The sequence below is a fragment of the Stegodyphus dumicola genome, chromosome 9 (genome assembly GCF_044657685.1).
Source record: "Stegodyphus dumicola isolate Sdum_Otavi_A_Nest chromosome 9, ASM4465768v1".
In the NCBI taxonomy this organism is placed as follows: domain Eukaryota; kingdom Metazoa; phylum Arthropoda; class Arachnida; order Araneae; family Eresidae; genus Stegodyphus; species Stegodyphus dumicola.
This window is the reverse complement of record NC_140776.1, coordinates 68,833,822-68,852,229: the sequence shown is the minus strand read 5'-3', so window position 1 is coordinate 68,852,229 and position 18,408 is coordinate 68,833,822. Positions and strand designations below refer to the sequence as shown.

The window sequence follows — 18,408 nt, the reverse complement described above, 5'->3', positions numbered from 1 at the left end:
TAGAATTATAATAATTTTTTATAGTACAGCACTTGGTAAATTTCATCAAATTATTTTATGGAGGCCAAAATCCTCAAATTTTATTTCCCATAGGGTATAAAATGGCTATTTTGATATTAAATTGGATACAGACTTCAAAGAAATTGCTCCAAGCCTTGGCTCAAAGTCACTTTTAAACTTAATAGGAATTAAGCTTAAAAGTGACTTTAATTAAAGTTCAAAGGAATTATGTTTAAAAGTGAATTTTTAATTAATAACTCTGGAGTGTACATTTAGTTTAGATATTATATATTTTTCTAATACTTCTAAATTACATTTTTGTTTTCTTTTTGTGTCTTAAAGATATGAGAGAGTTCATAAACAAAACGACAGGGCATAATGAAACCTAAAGGGCTGCCCTTGAGGAAAGTAATTTTCTTTCTCAGTAAAAAAGCATTTATTATATATATATATGTATTACAGATTTTATCTTCATTTTCTAATGCCCTAATGTTTTCTTCTGTAAAGGCTTTTTTTTATCATATGGCATTTTTTCTTTGAATATGTAAAATACAAAACATAAAAGAAAACTAATAACTTTAATTTGTCAATAATCCCTTTTATTCCTAATTTTAATTTGGCTACATCCTCTCTCTGCCTTAAAACTATTAATTGTTTATAATATATGAATCTAAATTCGATCATCTCAAAATTAATCTGCATCATGCCATTTTATGTAAGTGTAGTTGTGCTGATGTTTTTTCTCCAATCAGATTAAAGAATTTTTTTACTATATATTTCACATTTCCCTGAATGCGCACTTACTCTCTTGCTTTCCTTTTGCTGTGCTAGCATGTGTCATGTTGCCTTTTTGTGTTGTTCATTGTTTAAACAGGGTTCATACAGTCCTTGAGAGTCCTTAATTTCGGCCAAAATAGACAGAAGGTCCTTAATTTTAATCATCTGAAATTTCTGTCTTGTTTTTATGACTGCTATTTTCAGTGTTAATTATCATTTTTTAGGAATATTTTTGGCTATTCACTGACAATATGATTATCTTTTGAATGAATTCATGGGTTATAATTTATTCCTCTTTCTAATATAAAGGTTGGATACTGGAGTTTCTGAACAGTTAGTCAAACATAAGCATTTTAAAATTCTTTCTTTCTTTTTTTTTTTTTTCTCCTTTTTTTCTAATGAAGAGCTCTTAAACAACTTTCCGCTTCTGGGGATGTGAATTCTTTTATTAAAAAGCTTGAAATTTGGCGGCATATCAACATTTTGGTGATTTTAAGATAGGTTTCTATGAAAAAATTTTAATTTGGAGATCTGGAAACTTTTCGGGGTTTTTTTTAAACATAACATTGATAAATATAACTGAAATAATGGTAATATATTGAAATTATATTTAAGAAATAACATTAAAATAAAATATTTATGTTTTTTTCCTGTCATATTATAAAGTGACATTACTTTCTGTTTTGCCGACTTATACAGTATTTCGAATCTAAAAAATAAACAAGGTAATAAATGCTTATAAAGTACAGTTTACAAAATTCATAGCAAAAGCAAAATAGTTATGTAATTAATTAAAAATTTCTTCCTTTTAATTTTTTAATGGTAAGAATTTTTCTCGTGTAATTGTCAGTTTTCTCTATAAAATTAGTTTTACACATTTTTCCGCTGATTCCCACTCCCCCTGAAATATTTCTGGCTTTTTTTTTCTGTTACAGAATTGGTAGGGCTAATTTTTTAGGATTTTTTAGACATTGTAACTTGGAAAGTTTAGAAGGATTTAAGGATTTACAGACCCACAATTCTAGAAGGCTCCAGAAAAATGTAACAAAATGAAAAATGTCTTCATTGTATTAACGCATAATGGATGTATTTTACAGAAATTTTGTGAAGAATTTCTTACATTTTGGAGAATTTTTGGAAGGACAATGAAAATATAATGTTTGAAGGTTTTACTTCTGATACTAGAATCTTTTTCTTAATATTTTTATCTTCCCTTTATTTTCTCTGCTTTTCCCTAGACGCAAGCATGGAAAATATCAAAAATGCTTCTAATCTTATCACATGGGCAGGCATTACAGAAAGGGATTTTTTTATTAATAAAGAAATTGAAAATGACAATTTAAAAGATTCACCTTATATGTCTCAAAGGATTATACACAGGGCTGCCACTAGTTATTTGCCCACCTGATCCAATCTCTGTGGATTCTAAATTCTGTCACCTAGTGCCTTTCTAAATTATGCTCCCTAGTGCTCTCCTAAATTCTATTCCCAGTCACTGTCCTAAATTCTAAAAGTTTTGCGATTTCTAGATTTTGTTGCTCTGTGTGTCACTAAGTTATAAAAATCGGCTCTGAAACCAGCTCTTACCACATATCATTTCATATTTATTCTGAATGTTCATATTACTAATCACCGTAATGCAAATCAGATAGTTTTTAAACTGAAATTTTTGGATTGTAAGGCAGTGTTTCTGCCCTCCACTTGGATGTTGCTTTATTTCCTGCCAGCTCTGATAATTTGTAATTATTCATTCTTGTGTAATCGCTGCTAACATTTGAATTTGTTACTACAATATTGAAGTTACTGAGCCACTTTAGATTAAATTTAAATTGTGCAGTCTTTGACTACTAGTCTACATTTTGTTTTATAGCTTTTAATGTGTTTTTATCCCAATACCCTTTAAAAATTAATGTCATACATTACATGTATTTTAAACTGTTATTGTACTTTTAATAGTGCTTTTTTAACAAATGTTTCTAAAAATAAATAAAATTCAATAGTGCTCATGCAAAATCTATAACGACTAAGGATATTTAACTACCTAATTTAATTATTTATAACTAACTGCTCACCTTTCAAAAGTTATCTGCATATTAAAGCAAGTTATTGCCTTTCATTAATCATTACTATGACCACAAGATACAGCACAAATATGTAAAAATTATTGTAAAACTTATTCTTTTCACTTAGTGAGACTTAATACAAAACAACTTATCTCCTCTGGTGCATTAGTAGCTTATTGGAAACTTAAAATATATTAACTGGGTTATAATCCCAAAAACTATATGAAGCTACAACACTAAATGCAGCAGACAGAGCACAACTTTCAAAACTTGCCAACCATGCCTACATCAGGCTTTCAGGTTTGTTCTGATCAACAAGTCTCTCTCTCTCTCAGCAAGCAGCAGCACTGGCAACAGCTAATCTTCTGTTACGAATCATGCTGACTATAATTATATTTCTCATTTTAACCTATGTCATTTGACATAAAAATTTACCTGCTATTTACTGAACCTCTAGACTGACCAAGTATGTGACAAAATGACACACACACACACAAAAAAAAAAAAAAAAAATCAACGTAAAGCTAAATGTTAGTAAAACGTAAATGTCACTTATCTTCTTTCAAATATGACCAACTATTATAAGTGTAAAATATTTAATGCTACTTGATAAATTGCATAAAGTTTATTTTATTCTCAAACTTGTTTTATGATAATGTTTAATAAGAATGCATCCTACTCTCGGATCTATTTTAGCTACTTTGCAGGTGTATCTAGCGACATTTGGAAGTTAGAGTTGGCATCCATGAATATACTGCTGTTGTCAATAATAGCACGAACTGAAATTCTCTTTCCTTTTCATTTACAAACATATGCTATTGTGGTCGTTAATACCACAGTTTTTCTCCGTGTCAATAGGCATCTTTATGGATTTTTATGAGAACCATCTGCATTCTTGTTTATAATTTGCATCACTGGAAGTTTCTGTTTCTGTTTTGTCTAACTGTTGATCAATGGCACCATTGCTGAGTAAGCGATGATCATTATGTTTACAATAATTAAAAGTTGGCAGCATAACACTGTCAATATATTGATATTGCTTTGCATTTGCCAGTTTGTTCTTTTTCTGAAGTTCCTTTTCAGCGATATGGAAATGTGAAGCTTTTTGTACTTTTCATGTAATTTTTCAATGTGAACAAAATATGTGTAGTTTGCTGATAATTATTGCATAAATATATTTACCTTTTTTTTAAAATTCATATTAGTGGTCTGCCAAATATAAAATTATATATGAAGTGGTCTGTGAAGTTCTAAGGGTTAATGATCGCTGATCTAGATATTTGCAGAATTTGTTGCAGTTTTGTTTTTCATTAGGATTCGAACCAGGATACGCTGTGAAATTTAACTTTTGATGCATTTCAAAATGACGATAATGCAGAATGTTCATTTTGGTGCATAATTTAAAGTTAATTTTTTCTTACATATTTGTTTCATTGTATCCTCGACTGTTCACATCCTAAAATATAATACAACATTTTTTCTATATGATCAGTAAACAACTTGTAAAGTGATCAGCTTGCAAAACAAAGTTTGCGATCTACAATCAGAGACAGGAGTTTCTATCTCTTTAAATTCCGATTTCCTGGATATTTTCATTTTAATGTAAACCTTAAAAGTCATTTATCGATAAGTACTTCATTTATATTTTTATTAGACTGATAATATTAAGTTGTATAGAAATAGTCATAATGGTAAGTGAATAAAGGAAAACTTTTATATGATTATTGTAAATGAAAATATAAGGAAACATGATCTTGTGGCATTCAATTTTTTGGAAAATCAAACTACCAAAAAGGTATAAAAATAGAAAAAATGTGACATGTGAATAAGGTACTTACTATAAGTCTTAAAAATTATGCTTAGATAATAAAGAATAGTTTGCTAAATAATGAAAAAAGAACAAATGAATTGTGTGAGGTAAATAATTTTTTTATCTTCATCTGTTTTGCAAAATATGCCATGAATAGGTTAAATCTGAAATAAAATGTACTGGGCTTCCGATATTTTAATGATGTAAATGAAAGCATGTACTATAATTTTCATAAGTTCTCTTTTGATCACATCAAATGCATAACCAAGAACCTTTGTTAATATTTAAAAAAAATGAAGAATGTATATTTTATTGTATTTCTTAGAATTTATAAAATTTCATGTAGACTTTTTATTGAAAAAGAATAACAAATGCAGCAGCTTTGTTGCGGCTCTCTTTCTGTAAGATTTTCCAGAATAAAAATTAGGAAGTAATTCATATTATATTGATTTTTACAAATAATTTAAGGAATTTTTATTATTCTTTTGATACAATATATTTAATGATCCCCTAAAATGGCTTTTTAATGGCTTCACACTTAAGAGTTTGAAAACAGAGATAAATTGTTTCTGTTCTCTTTGTTTATTTAACTATAAGTTTTATCAACTGCACGATAAACTAATAGTATTATATTTTTAAGAAATTATTTGTAATAGCACTCATTAAAACAAAAAATTAGTAATTTTAAAATACAGTAAACTCTCTGCAAAATGACCACCCACAGTTTAAAATAATTTTGATTTTCTATGGGAGAAATTATCTTAGAGAAGTGCTATTCAAAAGTAGTGTTCATGTTTTCAGAAATATTATTCACTTTCTAAGATGGGCATCTTAGGAAGTTAATTGTCTAATGGAGATTCATGATGTTTTCAGTTTTCTCTATTATTAAATAATGAGAATTTGTATGTGTGTACATTCCTTGCATTGTGGGAAAACGGTCACCGTTTAAATAGTCATCAGTGTAGTTTAGAACAGAGTGATGTAGTATGGCATAAAATCTCAAAATTTAAAAAATCTCAAAATTTTTTTAATTTTGACCATACCTGATGTGCAGTACAGCTCAGCATTGCTACAAAAATATCTATACTGAATATGCTGTAATTAATTGCACTTTTTCTATTAAAATTTTTCTAGAATTTGTTTAAGACCTATAATTATTTATAAAATTTATATGTTTGTAAACTATCGAATAGCGCCCTTTCTTTTATTGCACCTATCTGCATTGCAGGCCCACTTTTGAAAACCCTAAGTATAAAATATTTTTATATTCCAAGGTAATGTTTCCAAAACTTGTAACTGACAGGTATACATTTGACTTGAGGAAAGTAGAGAAAGCAGGCTCAAGAAAATTATATAACAGTGAACTAATATTAAATATATATAGTTATTAACAAAACTTTTTATGGTGCACAAAAATTTTTCCTTACTTTCTTGTTACACTCCACACAAAAAGAACAATGCAGGATAGCCTTGCTTCATAGGAAAGAATACCTCTCCACTTCCTGCAGACTTGCCGATGTCAAATGTCGTCTTGTATTTACCTTAAGTTCACCTTCAGCTGCTAGTTATGCTAGCATAAACTTCATGCTTTCCACAAACGTCATATAATGTCCAGTTTTCTCTTTATTTTCAAATGATATACTATAAAACAGATAAATACAGTAATTTAAACATTTAGAAGATGTGTTATTTCATGCCTGGAAGATTTTAGAGAATTTAGTTTTAATTCAAGCCATTTTTTTTTTTTTTTAGCTGGACAATAAAAATGCAAAGCACTGCAATTTTGTGCATAAATCTTAGTAAAATTTTATATAATTATATTAAGTCTTGGTTATCTAATGTTTGTTTATTCAGTAAACTGTTTAATTTGAACCTATCATGAAAATTTAATTTGCACAAAAATTATTATTATTTCTGTACTGCATATTTTATTCAAGATATATTGTTCATATTGTTGTCAATTTGGCAATAATAGCCCTGACCAGAGATTCTAAGAGCAAGCGCTTTGGAATCTAATTGCCAAGGTTCATTCTAGTATATTCTAATAATATTTTGTATATGAGTTGTTCTTGTAGTTTTGTATCTTTCTTCTTAGTTAGTTATTTGTGCCTTAATTTAGCATATTTTTTAAGTATAGTAATATTCTGAAATCATATAGTAGCTGAGACTAATGCAAGTCAGCATCTAACCTTGCATATAAATACATAATAGATTTTAATTAAATATGATCAAGAGCTATTAAAAAATAATAATTTGGTCTTCTGTTTTAGAAGAAAATATAATTTTTATTTGTATCAAACAAAAAGGTATAAAAATAAATGTACTACATAACGCATGTATTTTTATACGGATGGTTTTATGAAATTTAGCAAAGTTGTTTGATGACTCGGTGACTTTTTTAATTATGTAAATTTTCTTTCATAGAAAGCTAATAATTTTTTATGCCTTGCCTTGTAGCTAGAATGGATTTTTTATTCAAAAAGATTTGTATGTATTCAACAAAATTTGTAATCCTTTTTTAAGGAGCTGAAAACTTTTATCAGGCTTGCAACTGCCATGTGCTTTTTGGGTGGATCTGAGTCTGAGATGTTGCTTTCTTCACTAGGGATTTGCTGATGCTCCTCTGTAAGTTCATCAGTTGTCCTTTTTGCTGTACGAGTCCAGTAGGTTCCTGGCATCGTCACTGTCAACTTTTAATCTAATTGCCTGACAAAATTCACATTATTATATGAGTGATTTGTTCAGTTTCTGACAATGTTTTCATGTCATTTTTAAAAATGAAAGTACAGATTTTCATCTAGAAACCATTCAAAATTTCTTAAAAATTTCTTTTTAAGATTCTTCGACAATACTTACAGCATCTAAAACACTGAAATGTGTAGGGAAAAATAAGGAACCATGTAATTTTGACTTTACATAGTTTTTGGATTTCAGTAATAATTTTAAAAATCTCAAGTAAAATGAAGGAATAAATTAATCCTTACATTTAAATAAAGACTTTTGAAAAGGCTAAATAAAAATGCAAGTAGTTACCCAATATGGGCATTGAAAGTGTAATGGTTGGTGATGGAAATACTAAAGTGAACTAGGACATCCTTCTTTCTGTTATGAACAAATAATTTTACTGTTGTAAGTGGTAATCCAAATTTAACAGTATCTTAAAAGTATAAAATTGAATTCTGACTTCAGGTAGCAGCAGTTTTTGCCTTTTAATGTCAAAAATGTTTGTAGTACAATTCTGTTTTTTTATTCAGCAGTTCTAGCAAGCTTTTATTAGTTTCAATAATCTGATATTCCGAGTTGTTTATGTCAGATAATTCAGACTTTACTGTTACATAGTTATTTTAAAATATTTTGGTAGCCTTAAATTCCTTAGGAAAGTAATTATTTATTTTACTTAAATGTTTCAGTAACTTAGTATTTAGACCATGGTATGGGAGGGGGGAAAGCAGGAAAAAAAGAAAAATATATATATATATATATTGGAGTATTTTTATTATATGTTTAATTGGATGTTTTTCAGGCAGTAGAGCATTTTGTGTTTTGAAGTGTTTACGTACATGTTTTACCCAGCTAAATTATCTCAACAATTTTTGTTATATTATTTACTACCAAATATTAAATGTGATCTTTATTTTTGCAGATCAAGGATAACATTGGTACTGGATCTTTAACTTGCTCTAAAACACCTGTAAACCGAAAATCTGCACAAAAGAAAAAGCTTGATGATATCCAGAAAAAAGAAGCAAAGGCAAATCAGGCATTGCAAAAAGTATTATCAGAACGGCAGTTAAAACTCCAGGAAAACAAAAGGTATGATTTGAAGAATGTAATCTAAAAATTTGATTTATTTAATTATATGGTTATTGTAAACAAAGGAGCTAAGTTTTTTAAGAATATGTATGTGGATTATTGTGTGATATGAAACCCACTCCTTCAATTTATTCAAACACCTGAAGTAGCTGAATTGTATTTTCAAGAGTAGAATCTTTTTTTTTAATTAATGGCTAAAATATGAGAAATTTACATATATCAGTGATTATATTGTGTTATCAGTAATGAGGTGATGATCCACGCTTATGAAATGCACCATTTATTTTTAAATGAAATTTTATGCTACGTTTTGTAGATCACAAGCATGTAATAATTTATAATGATTTAAACAACTGAGGGGTAGTTAATGTCTGATTATAGACACACCCGATTTCAGCTTTTAGTAGAATTGCCAATTTTTAGTATATTTTCATGTGACAAAAAATAATCAACATGTGTTTGAGTAAGTATTTCAACTTGTTATATTTTATGGTCATTTTGCTAAACATTATCCACCAATTATAAGCATGTAAATATTGAGTAAACATTTTTAATAATATTGAATAACCCCCCTCAAAGTTTCTTGTTTTCATAAAATGCTTCTTTTTAATATTTTTTATGAACATACGATTACCAATGAACTGCAAAGATTGCCAAATGAATATTATTCATCATTTTATAAAACCAACAGTGACTTTTTGTGAGGATGCAAATTATCAGAAGGTATCTAACTCTGCAACTTCAAGTGCTTAAATTCTTAGTGCACAATAAAGTTTGTGGCCTTATTTAGGGGACAAAATCGCAGTCTGGTTTAAATTCCATTTTATAGACATGAAACATTAGATAAGATAAAGATATAGAGCTAGGACGTGAAACCTGTCCTAACATTTGTGGTATAAAATAGTATGTGATCCAAAACATCAAAATTGATTTTTTTAACAGTGAGAAATATTTAGTAGTTTTATGTACTCTAAATAAATAATTACATTTATTTACTTAAAGCTCATGAAACTTCTTTCATAATTTATAGTTCAACAATGAACAATATATTTTAATAATTTAGATATTTAATAATGTAATAAGAATGCCACTTAATAATTTCCATTGGAATTTTGAATATACTATTAATAAATAATATAGTTTATTATGTAAAAATCAATTCATTTCAGGAAACGTGAGGAGAAAATGGAGAAAACATTAAGACAGAGACAAAAAATTGAGAAAGAAAGAGAGGAAAAAAAACAAAGTCATCTGAGAGAATGTGAATCTGTTCATGGGAAAACTAAAAGTGCTCCTAAAAATAGGTATAGTTTATGTGCATTTAAATGAAAATATATACGTGGTGAGATTTTGGCAATGAATCTCAGTTGATCAGCAATTGAATGTTGGGGGCCGCTATAATAAGGAAGTACCATATCTTATATAAAATAGCAAAACATTTATGACCTTAAAGAAATCAAAGTTTAGCCCCCCCAAAAAATGAATATTTATTTGTTTACTTTATTGACTATTTCTTTCATTGCATGTTGTTTAATTTTTTTTATTTTCTGTGCTAATACTTTCTCTTTAATTCTGTGGATAAACATAATTTCTTGTTCAGCTACAAAGTTCCATTGCTCAAGTTCTGTAATTATGGCATTGAGAATTCTGACTAAATTGTTGATCTCCTAGATTATTTTCATTTCTCTGTCACTTTCTTCACTAGATGTGATATTTCTGTTATACTACAGATTTTGCTGCCCCTTTTTTGATTGATGATTGGGCATTGTCATACCAATAGAAAACTGTATCATCATTTATTACCACTCTCCACATTTCTTCATAAATTCCATTAATTGGAAAAACTTAACTTTTTCCTTGCAATGTCTGAAAACCTTCAAATTTGCAGATATCATCATAAAGCTTAGCTAGCGTCTGCTATACACTATTGGTGATGTAACATAAGATTGACAGCCAAAAACATATTGTTCCACTAAATTTTGTTTTGCTTCTATCGCACATTGACGAAGTTGCCCCTGAATTTTATTAGTTTAATTATTTATAATACTTAAACCTATTTTTCGCACATGCTTGAGATTTATCTTAGTTTTGAATAAATAAATTACCACATGTACTTATGGCTTATCCAGAGTTGGCACATAATAAATAGTGTTCAACAACATAGTTGGTGTCCAGTGCGTTTAGTATATTAATTTCGCTTCACTTGCAGTGTTACCTTTTTATAACATGTTGCTGTTGTTGTTGACTAATGCTCACTTGTCTGACCTATAGTCAGCACAAGCCCACGAAATTGCTCGTGGCAAGGAGTGCAAGATACGCATGTCGTTGGCAACAGCCTTGAGCATCTTGCAGGTGACAGCACGATTTAACTCAGTTTTGCCCAAAATTTTGATGGAGAGCACCCTGGGTGACGAGTCCGAGCTTCCCCTCTTCCCTTACCAGCAACCTTTCGAGAGGACTTTCTCCTTGCCTATTTAGAGTGCCCCCATGCTGCATGGACACTGTACATTTGCAAACATCCATATCTTCTCTGGGATTCGAACCCGAGGCCTTTGCACGGCAGTCAGCAATGCTAACCACTGTATCAGTTAGGGGGCTTTTTACAACATAAATGAATGTATAATTCTTCAATGAATTTGTTTGAGTGTGGCTTTTAACAAAGCACAAAATGTTTGCATATTTACACAAAAGATAATATGCAGCCAAAAGTCTTTAATCCGGATGTCCATAATCTGGAATGATCTATAATCCGGACCTCAAGGCTACAAACTTTCTGCGCATGTGTAAATGCATAATGCGCTTACGCAAGAGCAAAATACCTTTACGCATGCGTTTGCGCATAATACGTTTAGTCATGCGCATTTAATGTATAACAGACGGTATAAGCTAAGCTAAAATTATCTAATTCAGTAAATGTTGCAGATTGCGTTATTCTTTAATCTTCGAACTGGATTCAGCTTATTATTTTTTGCAGACTGTTAGAGCAATTTTATAAAAAGTAAGCTTGAACTTTCGATTATGTCAAAAAGAGTTTCCAATTCTAGAGCTGCCAAAGGATCTGCAGGAAAGCATGTTTCTATGTCCATTAAACAAAAAGTGGAACTGCTGCAAAAAATGGATAAAGGCGTGAAGAAAATGACAAAGAGGTGATTTGTTGCTGTAACCATTCCGAAATCTGTTTATCAATTTCACGCTGCTCTGGGGGGGGACGTCACAATGCGCAATGAAATGGAAGTTGATCTGTCAGCAGTATCCTCATCTTCAAAGCAGATGTTTTTATTTTATTCGACTTATAATTCCTCACTAAATGTTGTGTTTCATCTCGATGTACTCCGATATAATTTAAATCAATTTCCTTTTCATTATAAATATCACGAATACACATCAAATAGTTTTCTGGTTGCAATTTTCTAATTTTGACTATGCGTAATGTATGCTTTACGCATGCGCGCGTTGAAAGAAATGTTTAATAAAGTAAACAAATAAATATTAAGCTTTTTTTTTGTAAATTTTTATACCCTTTAGATCATAATTGCTCTTTATTTCATAAGTTACGGTTTCATATTTTTAATTTTATAATTTCTGCATGCCATCTTACCAGATTTAAACTGATGATCTATAATCTGGAAAAATCGATAATCTGGAATCGCCGGAAAGTCCCAACAATTCCGGATTAAAGACTTTTGACTGTATATATTTTTGGGTTTTCATATTATTATGTTAATAATGCTTCATTTTAAATGTTAATCATAAGCACTGTTCCTTTAATATTGTCACTACATAAAGGTGCTCGCTATACATTTGCACGGTGGCACCGATTAGGCTTGGCGCAGGCCTGACTGTTATTAAATTAGAACTTAACTATATGTACGGGGTTCGTATGGTCAATAAGTCAAGTCAATAAGTATTGTACATTGGGACAAAATTGTATCATAATACAGAGAACGAAAAAGACTGTTAGGTAATCACTCCAATGTTCTTGAGCTTACCAGTGTTAAAATGATTAATTTGCTAAATACTGGTAGCTTGGTTCGAGGTTCAAATCCTAGTTTCCCTTAGAAAGTCTTCCATGAAGGCATCCCTTCCCTTAGGCAGATAGCTCTTGAATGCTTTGCTGTAATCAAATAACCCAAATCAGTGTCTTGAAAGGACAGTATGAGGCCACTTAGAAAGAAAAGTGTCTATGTCCATGTTTCAAGATCATTAAATGAAATGCAATACAAGTGAAGGCATATGCGAATTTTGCTTCCAAATGAAATGTCTGCCAACTGAAATGATAGCACCTGGGAAGGGTACATTAGGGTTGGAAGTATTCTATATTAATTTTTTTTCTCTCTCTCTTTCTTGAGAGCACTTGTGCTTTTGAGGGGGGGACTTATATATTCTATTCTATTGATTATGGAAGAATATTCTATCCATACTTCCCATGAAACTTTTAAAAAAAAATTGATTTTCCTTTTTTTTCTCACACAGTCTAGAAATGGCTAATATGATACTCAAGCAAAAGTGTTTCATAAATTGATTTTTGTACTGATTAGCTGAGTTCCTCCCCCACCTAAAAATATCATTTTTTGTGATAAATTGAATCATTCTACATGGTGATTTGTCCATGGAGGCATCCCTCCCTTAAGATAGATAGCCCTCGAGTGCTTTGCCGTAATCTAATAAAACCAAAAACTACATGGTGATTTGACTTTATCACCTGCCCGTTATTGAATTCCATTTACATTTTCATCTCTGGAATGGTTGCAGAGAGGTAGCATTTTTCTATTCTCTCTAGCCCTGTGGTTCTAATTTACCTTAAGCTCAAGGCTAAGTAACTTAAGCACTGTGAATTGTGCTTTTTCTTAGCTTTCTGATTTAATCCAATTTTTATTTTGTTAGTCTATTGTTACTGTTATGTCATCAGAAGTTTTAATAAAAGACAACATCAATGTCTTACTCTTCCCTCGAAACTTGATATCCAACGACCAGTGACTGGATATCAAAATTTTACATGCATCGAAATGCTGATATAAAGTAGCCCTTTTAAAACATGCAATAGGAAGATCATCTTGGAATTCTTCAAATATTTTTATTTAAAATCTGCTGTGTGAGGCAGTGCAATTTTAAATACTTGCATTGACACAGGCTTATGGTGCCAATTTTTGAAGTTATTCTCACAAGTAGCAATTAAATAAATGCATATTTTACTTTGAATTATAAATATGCTTTATTCATGTTGGGTGCCAACCTTACTGATCACCTAAGGCAGCATTTCCTGACTCCCCCCCACTTAACATAATTTATAATTAGCTTTTTTATTACACTGTATTTAATTTTGATTTAATTTTGTGCATTTATTTAGTTATATATTCATAAAATACAAGTGTTTTCCAAATTAGTTTTGTTATGTATACATTATTTTTTATTAAAACATGATAAGTAACTATTGTGTATTATAATTGTAATTATAATTATTTAATTATTACATTGAGGGAACAGCAATTTCATTGTCTTAGATCTGCCACTTGTTTTTCCTAATATTTGGCCTCTGAATCTAAAAATAACTACAGTTTTTATCTATCATGTCAACTTTTAAGCTACAAGAAATCTCTCTTTGTCTTAAAAATCACACAAAATATGCAAATAAAGGGAAAAACTTATTAAATATACTCTTCACAAAAATAGATTTATTCATACAAAGGTTATATGTAGTTACTGCACATTAAATTTTATTCATGTAAATAGTATTTTTTTTACCAAATGGTAAACATACATATTAAGGTGAAAATTTTTGCTTATGGCTGTTTCGGAAGTTTTTAATGTGTGGACATTCTTGCTTTATGCTCTGATAATAGTCAGCCTTCATATGTACATAATGAAAAAGACGTAGCAATGTTGATGATATTGAACATAGATCCTTACTGAAGAGGAAACTTGGCAGCCAAGGAAGATTAAATATTCATTTTTATTTCAGTTGACATTTGTAGCTACAATTCGCTTGGCATTCTAATTGTGCCTATTCATGAACATTTAAATTTTTTTTACTGTTGCAATAGGAAGAGAGCAGAGCGAAATAACGTCTAAATGTGAAGAGAGGTAGAAGTTTGCAATTATCCAGTATGGAGGCTCGCCAAGAGAAGGTTTTGGTTTAGGTTACTTATTAAGAGAAAGGTTTCAGTTCTCGAAATTTTGAGTTCACTTTCATATATGAGATATGTAAGATAAAATATATGTAAATCTCAATAAAACATATGTAAATATGAAAATTATAATTTAAACTAGCAATATCCCTTAATTCCCCCCCTCTATTCTAAAAATGGTAATAACTTTTCTGGACTGAATCATTTCTAGATCAGTGTATGTCACATGGTTTGCATAATGCTGATGATGTAGCTAATTCAGAATCTGAACTCACAATTTCGAGAATTGAAACCTTTCTTTTAATAAGCAACCTAAACCAAAACTTTCTCTTGCTGAGGTTCCATACTGGATAACTGCGCACTTGAGCTTCGACCTGTCTTCACTAGGTGCTATTTTGCTCTGCTGTCTTCCTATTGCCACAGTATAAAAAATTTTAATGTTCTTGAATAGGCACGATTAGAATACTAACTGAATTGAAGCCAGAAATGTCACCTGAAATAAAAATGAATATTTAATCTTTCTTGGCTGTCAAGTTTCATCTTCAGTATGGATCTGCATTCTATGCCAACATTGCTAAGTCTTTTTCATTACATATCCATCCCATCTACTTTGGTACCATGCCTCCATGACCCTCAAATCTTGGTGGAAACGCTTACCCTGTTCATCACTGACTACACAAAGATTTTCTGAGAAGTTATATAGATCCTATGTAAAAAATGCAGTTTGGTATCCCTGTTGCAATGAAGCATTTTGAAGCTCTCCAAAAATTGCTGGATAATTTTGTTGTAATTCTGTGCTCATGCATTTCCAAGAAGGTCTTTGACAATGTTTTTGAATACCATTCTTTTGAAATTCTGTCATTGTTCCAATGAAATGTTCATCTTTAAGCTGTGGAATCTATGGACCATGAACAGTGTTCATATGGTCCTTAAAAGTCCTTAAATTTTTTGGAATCGATTTTTGATCCTTAAAAGTCCTTAATTTTGACCAAAATCAGCAGAAGGTCCTTAATTTTAATCATCTGAAATTTCTGTCTGTTTTTACGATTGCCATTTTGAGTGTGAATCAGCATTTTGGAGGAATATTTTTGGCGATTCACTGACACATATGGTTATCTTTTGAATGGATTCATGGGTTATAATTTGTTTCTATTTTTAATATAAATGATGGGATACTCGAGTTTCTAAGCAAGAAGTGAAACATAAGTATCTTGAAATTAATTTTTTCTAATAAAGAGCCCTGAAACAACTTTTCGCTTTTAGGAATCCAAATTCTTTTATTAATTCTAAATTTGGCGACTTATCAACATTTTGGCAATTTTAAGATAAGTTTCTATAGAAAAAATTTTTAATTCCGATATCTGAGAATTTTTCAACATTTTTTTTAACATCGTAACATTAATAAATTTCATTAAAATAATGGTAATATATTAAAAATATATTTAAAAATAACATTAAAATGAAACATTTTTATTTTTTTGATGCCATATTCTAAAGTTTCATTTTAGCAACTTATTATACAATATTTTGAATATGAAAAATGAACAAGGTATAATGCTATCAAGCACAATTTACGAAACAGCTTCTAGCAAAAGCAAAATTAGCTATGTAATTAATTAAAAATGTCTTCTTTTTAATTTTTTCATAGTAAGAGTTTTCCCCATGTAATTATCTCAGAATATTCAAAATTCTCAGAATATGCATCAGTTCTTCTCTATAAAATTAATTTTACACTTTTCCCCTTCCCCTCTTTTTTCCAAAATATTTCTGGCTTTTTGCTGTTACAGAATTGGTACCGATAATTTTTCTTTAGTATTTTAGACACTGCAGCTTGGAAAGTTTGGGAGACTTTAAAGGCAAGATTTATAGACCTACGATTCTAGAAGGTTCGAGAAGTATGTGAGAAAATGAAAAATGTCTTCATGGTATCAACATGTAATGGATGTATTTTACAGAAAGTTTGCGATGAATTTCTTACTTTTTGGAGAACGACTGGAAGAACAATGAACACATAATATTTGAATGTTTTACTCCTGATACTAGAATCTTTTTCTTAACATTTTTATCTTCCCTTTATTTTCTGTGCTTTTCACTAGACGCAAGCATGGAAAATATCAAAAATGCTTCTAATCTGATCACATAGGCAGGCATTATAGAAAGGGATTTTTTTTATTAATAAAGAAATTGAAAACTTACAATTTAAAAGATTCATGTAATATGTCTTAATGCATCATACACAGAGCTGGCACTAGGCATTTTCCCACCTGATGCAATCTCTGTGAGTCCTAAATTCTGCTTCCAATGCCTACTCTAAATTCTAAATGTTTTGCCATTTCTAAATTTTGTTGTTCGATGTGTCACTAAATTTTAAAAATTCTGTCACACCAGCTCTGTAACCAGCCTTTATCATATATATTTCATATTTCTTCTGAATGTTCATATTACTAAAGAAATAAAATTAACCACTTTTTCTATACATGCATTTGCGCTTTTGCAGCTGAGGATGATGGTTCGGTAAAACCATCGAAACTAGTCTTGTGAAAATTTGAAAATATAACGCTGATTTTTTTGTTTGATTTCTAGATTAATATTTGTTTGGCATGTTATAGTATCTTAATTGTGCATTTAGTATTTTTTAAAATAACAGAAATCCTTAATTAAAAAGGAAACGTGTTGAAGAAAGAAACTGAATACATAAAGAAAATTATTCTTCAAAGATATGTGCAGTTATTATTATGTAAATTACACAATTGTTTATGATTTCAGCCTTTACTATAATTTCTCATTTCTATTTCCTCGTATGATAGTTACTGAGCTAGATTAAATTAAAATTAAATTGTAACATCTTTGACCACTAGTCCGCATTTTTAGTTTGAATTTGACTGCTCCCTTTATGTTCTAAGTTCTTTTTAAATAAGAGGCTTATTTAAACCATTGTTTGATATCGTAGTTACTTTCAGACATAGCGATAATTTGTTTCATGTCTGTCGGGAATTTTGGACTATTTAATTTTTACCAGATCAAGTAAACCCTCATAGGCACATCGTGGCGAGGTTGACAAGTTGGGAAATAAAGGGCGCAGATACTAGTGAGAACGTAGTTTTGCGTATTGAGACAAATTTCTGATTGTTACAAGTAGAAAAGATACTTAAAGAGAAGGAAATCGATATAAGTTAGCCAAAATGTCTGAAAAGGCTTCAAATTAAAAAGGGTGCATAAATATTTTGTTGAGTGTTGTTGCTACCATAAATGTTTTGTAACTTTTAATGTGCAATTATCTTAATATCGTTTAAGAGCCAGTGTAATAAACAACGTTACTTTAAACTGTATTTATTAGACTATGATTTTAATAGAGCTTTTTTCTGTTAGCATCATGTATAATTCATGTATAATGTATAATTGTAATCATGTATAATTCATGTATTCATCATGTATAATGTTTGTTTTCTTAATATTGTTAAAAAATAAAATTTAATAGTGGCCATGTAAATCCATAATAACTAAGGTTATCTAATTACCTAATTTAATTATTTTTATAACTAACTGAGTGCCGCCTGAGATAACCACTGACCTAACTTTGTTGTAAAAGTCTTACAGTGTTAGTAGTCATCCTGGCAGAAGGGAAAATTTCCTCCGTGTAAGAATATACTTATAAATATTACATGGGCATACAAGGCCTGTGAATAAGCATAGATATGTTGATTACAATCATTGTCTTGTACAAGTTACATATGACAGATACATAAAATCATGACAGCTATGTGTACATTTAGACATTATATGAATTCATATTTACAATACTTTTACTGAGATAATCAAA

The 18,408-nt window shown here is 29.9% G+C and overlaps 1 protein-coding gene across 1 annotated transcript in view; it reads left to right on the top strand.

Annotated features, from left to right (window-relative positions):
• LOC118204673 (uncharacterized) overlaps positions 1-18,408 on the top strand; it is an 80,345-nt gene that overhangs the window by 24,917 nt on the left and 37,020 nt on the right. Inside the window, exons 4-5 of the mRNA XM_035376973.2 lie at positions 8,294-8,463; positions 9,633-9,767. Coding sequence (XP_035232864.1) covers positions 8,294-8,463; positions 9,633-9,767 — 305 coding nt within the window. The remainder of the gene's footprint in view (positions 1-8,293; positions 8,464-9,632; positions 9,768-18,408) is intronic.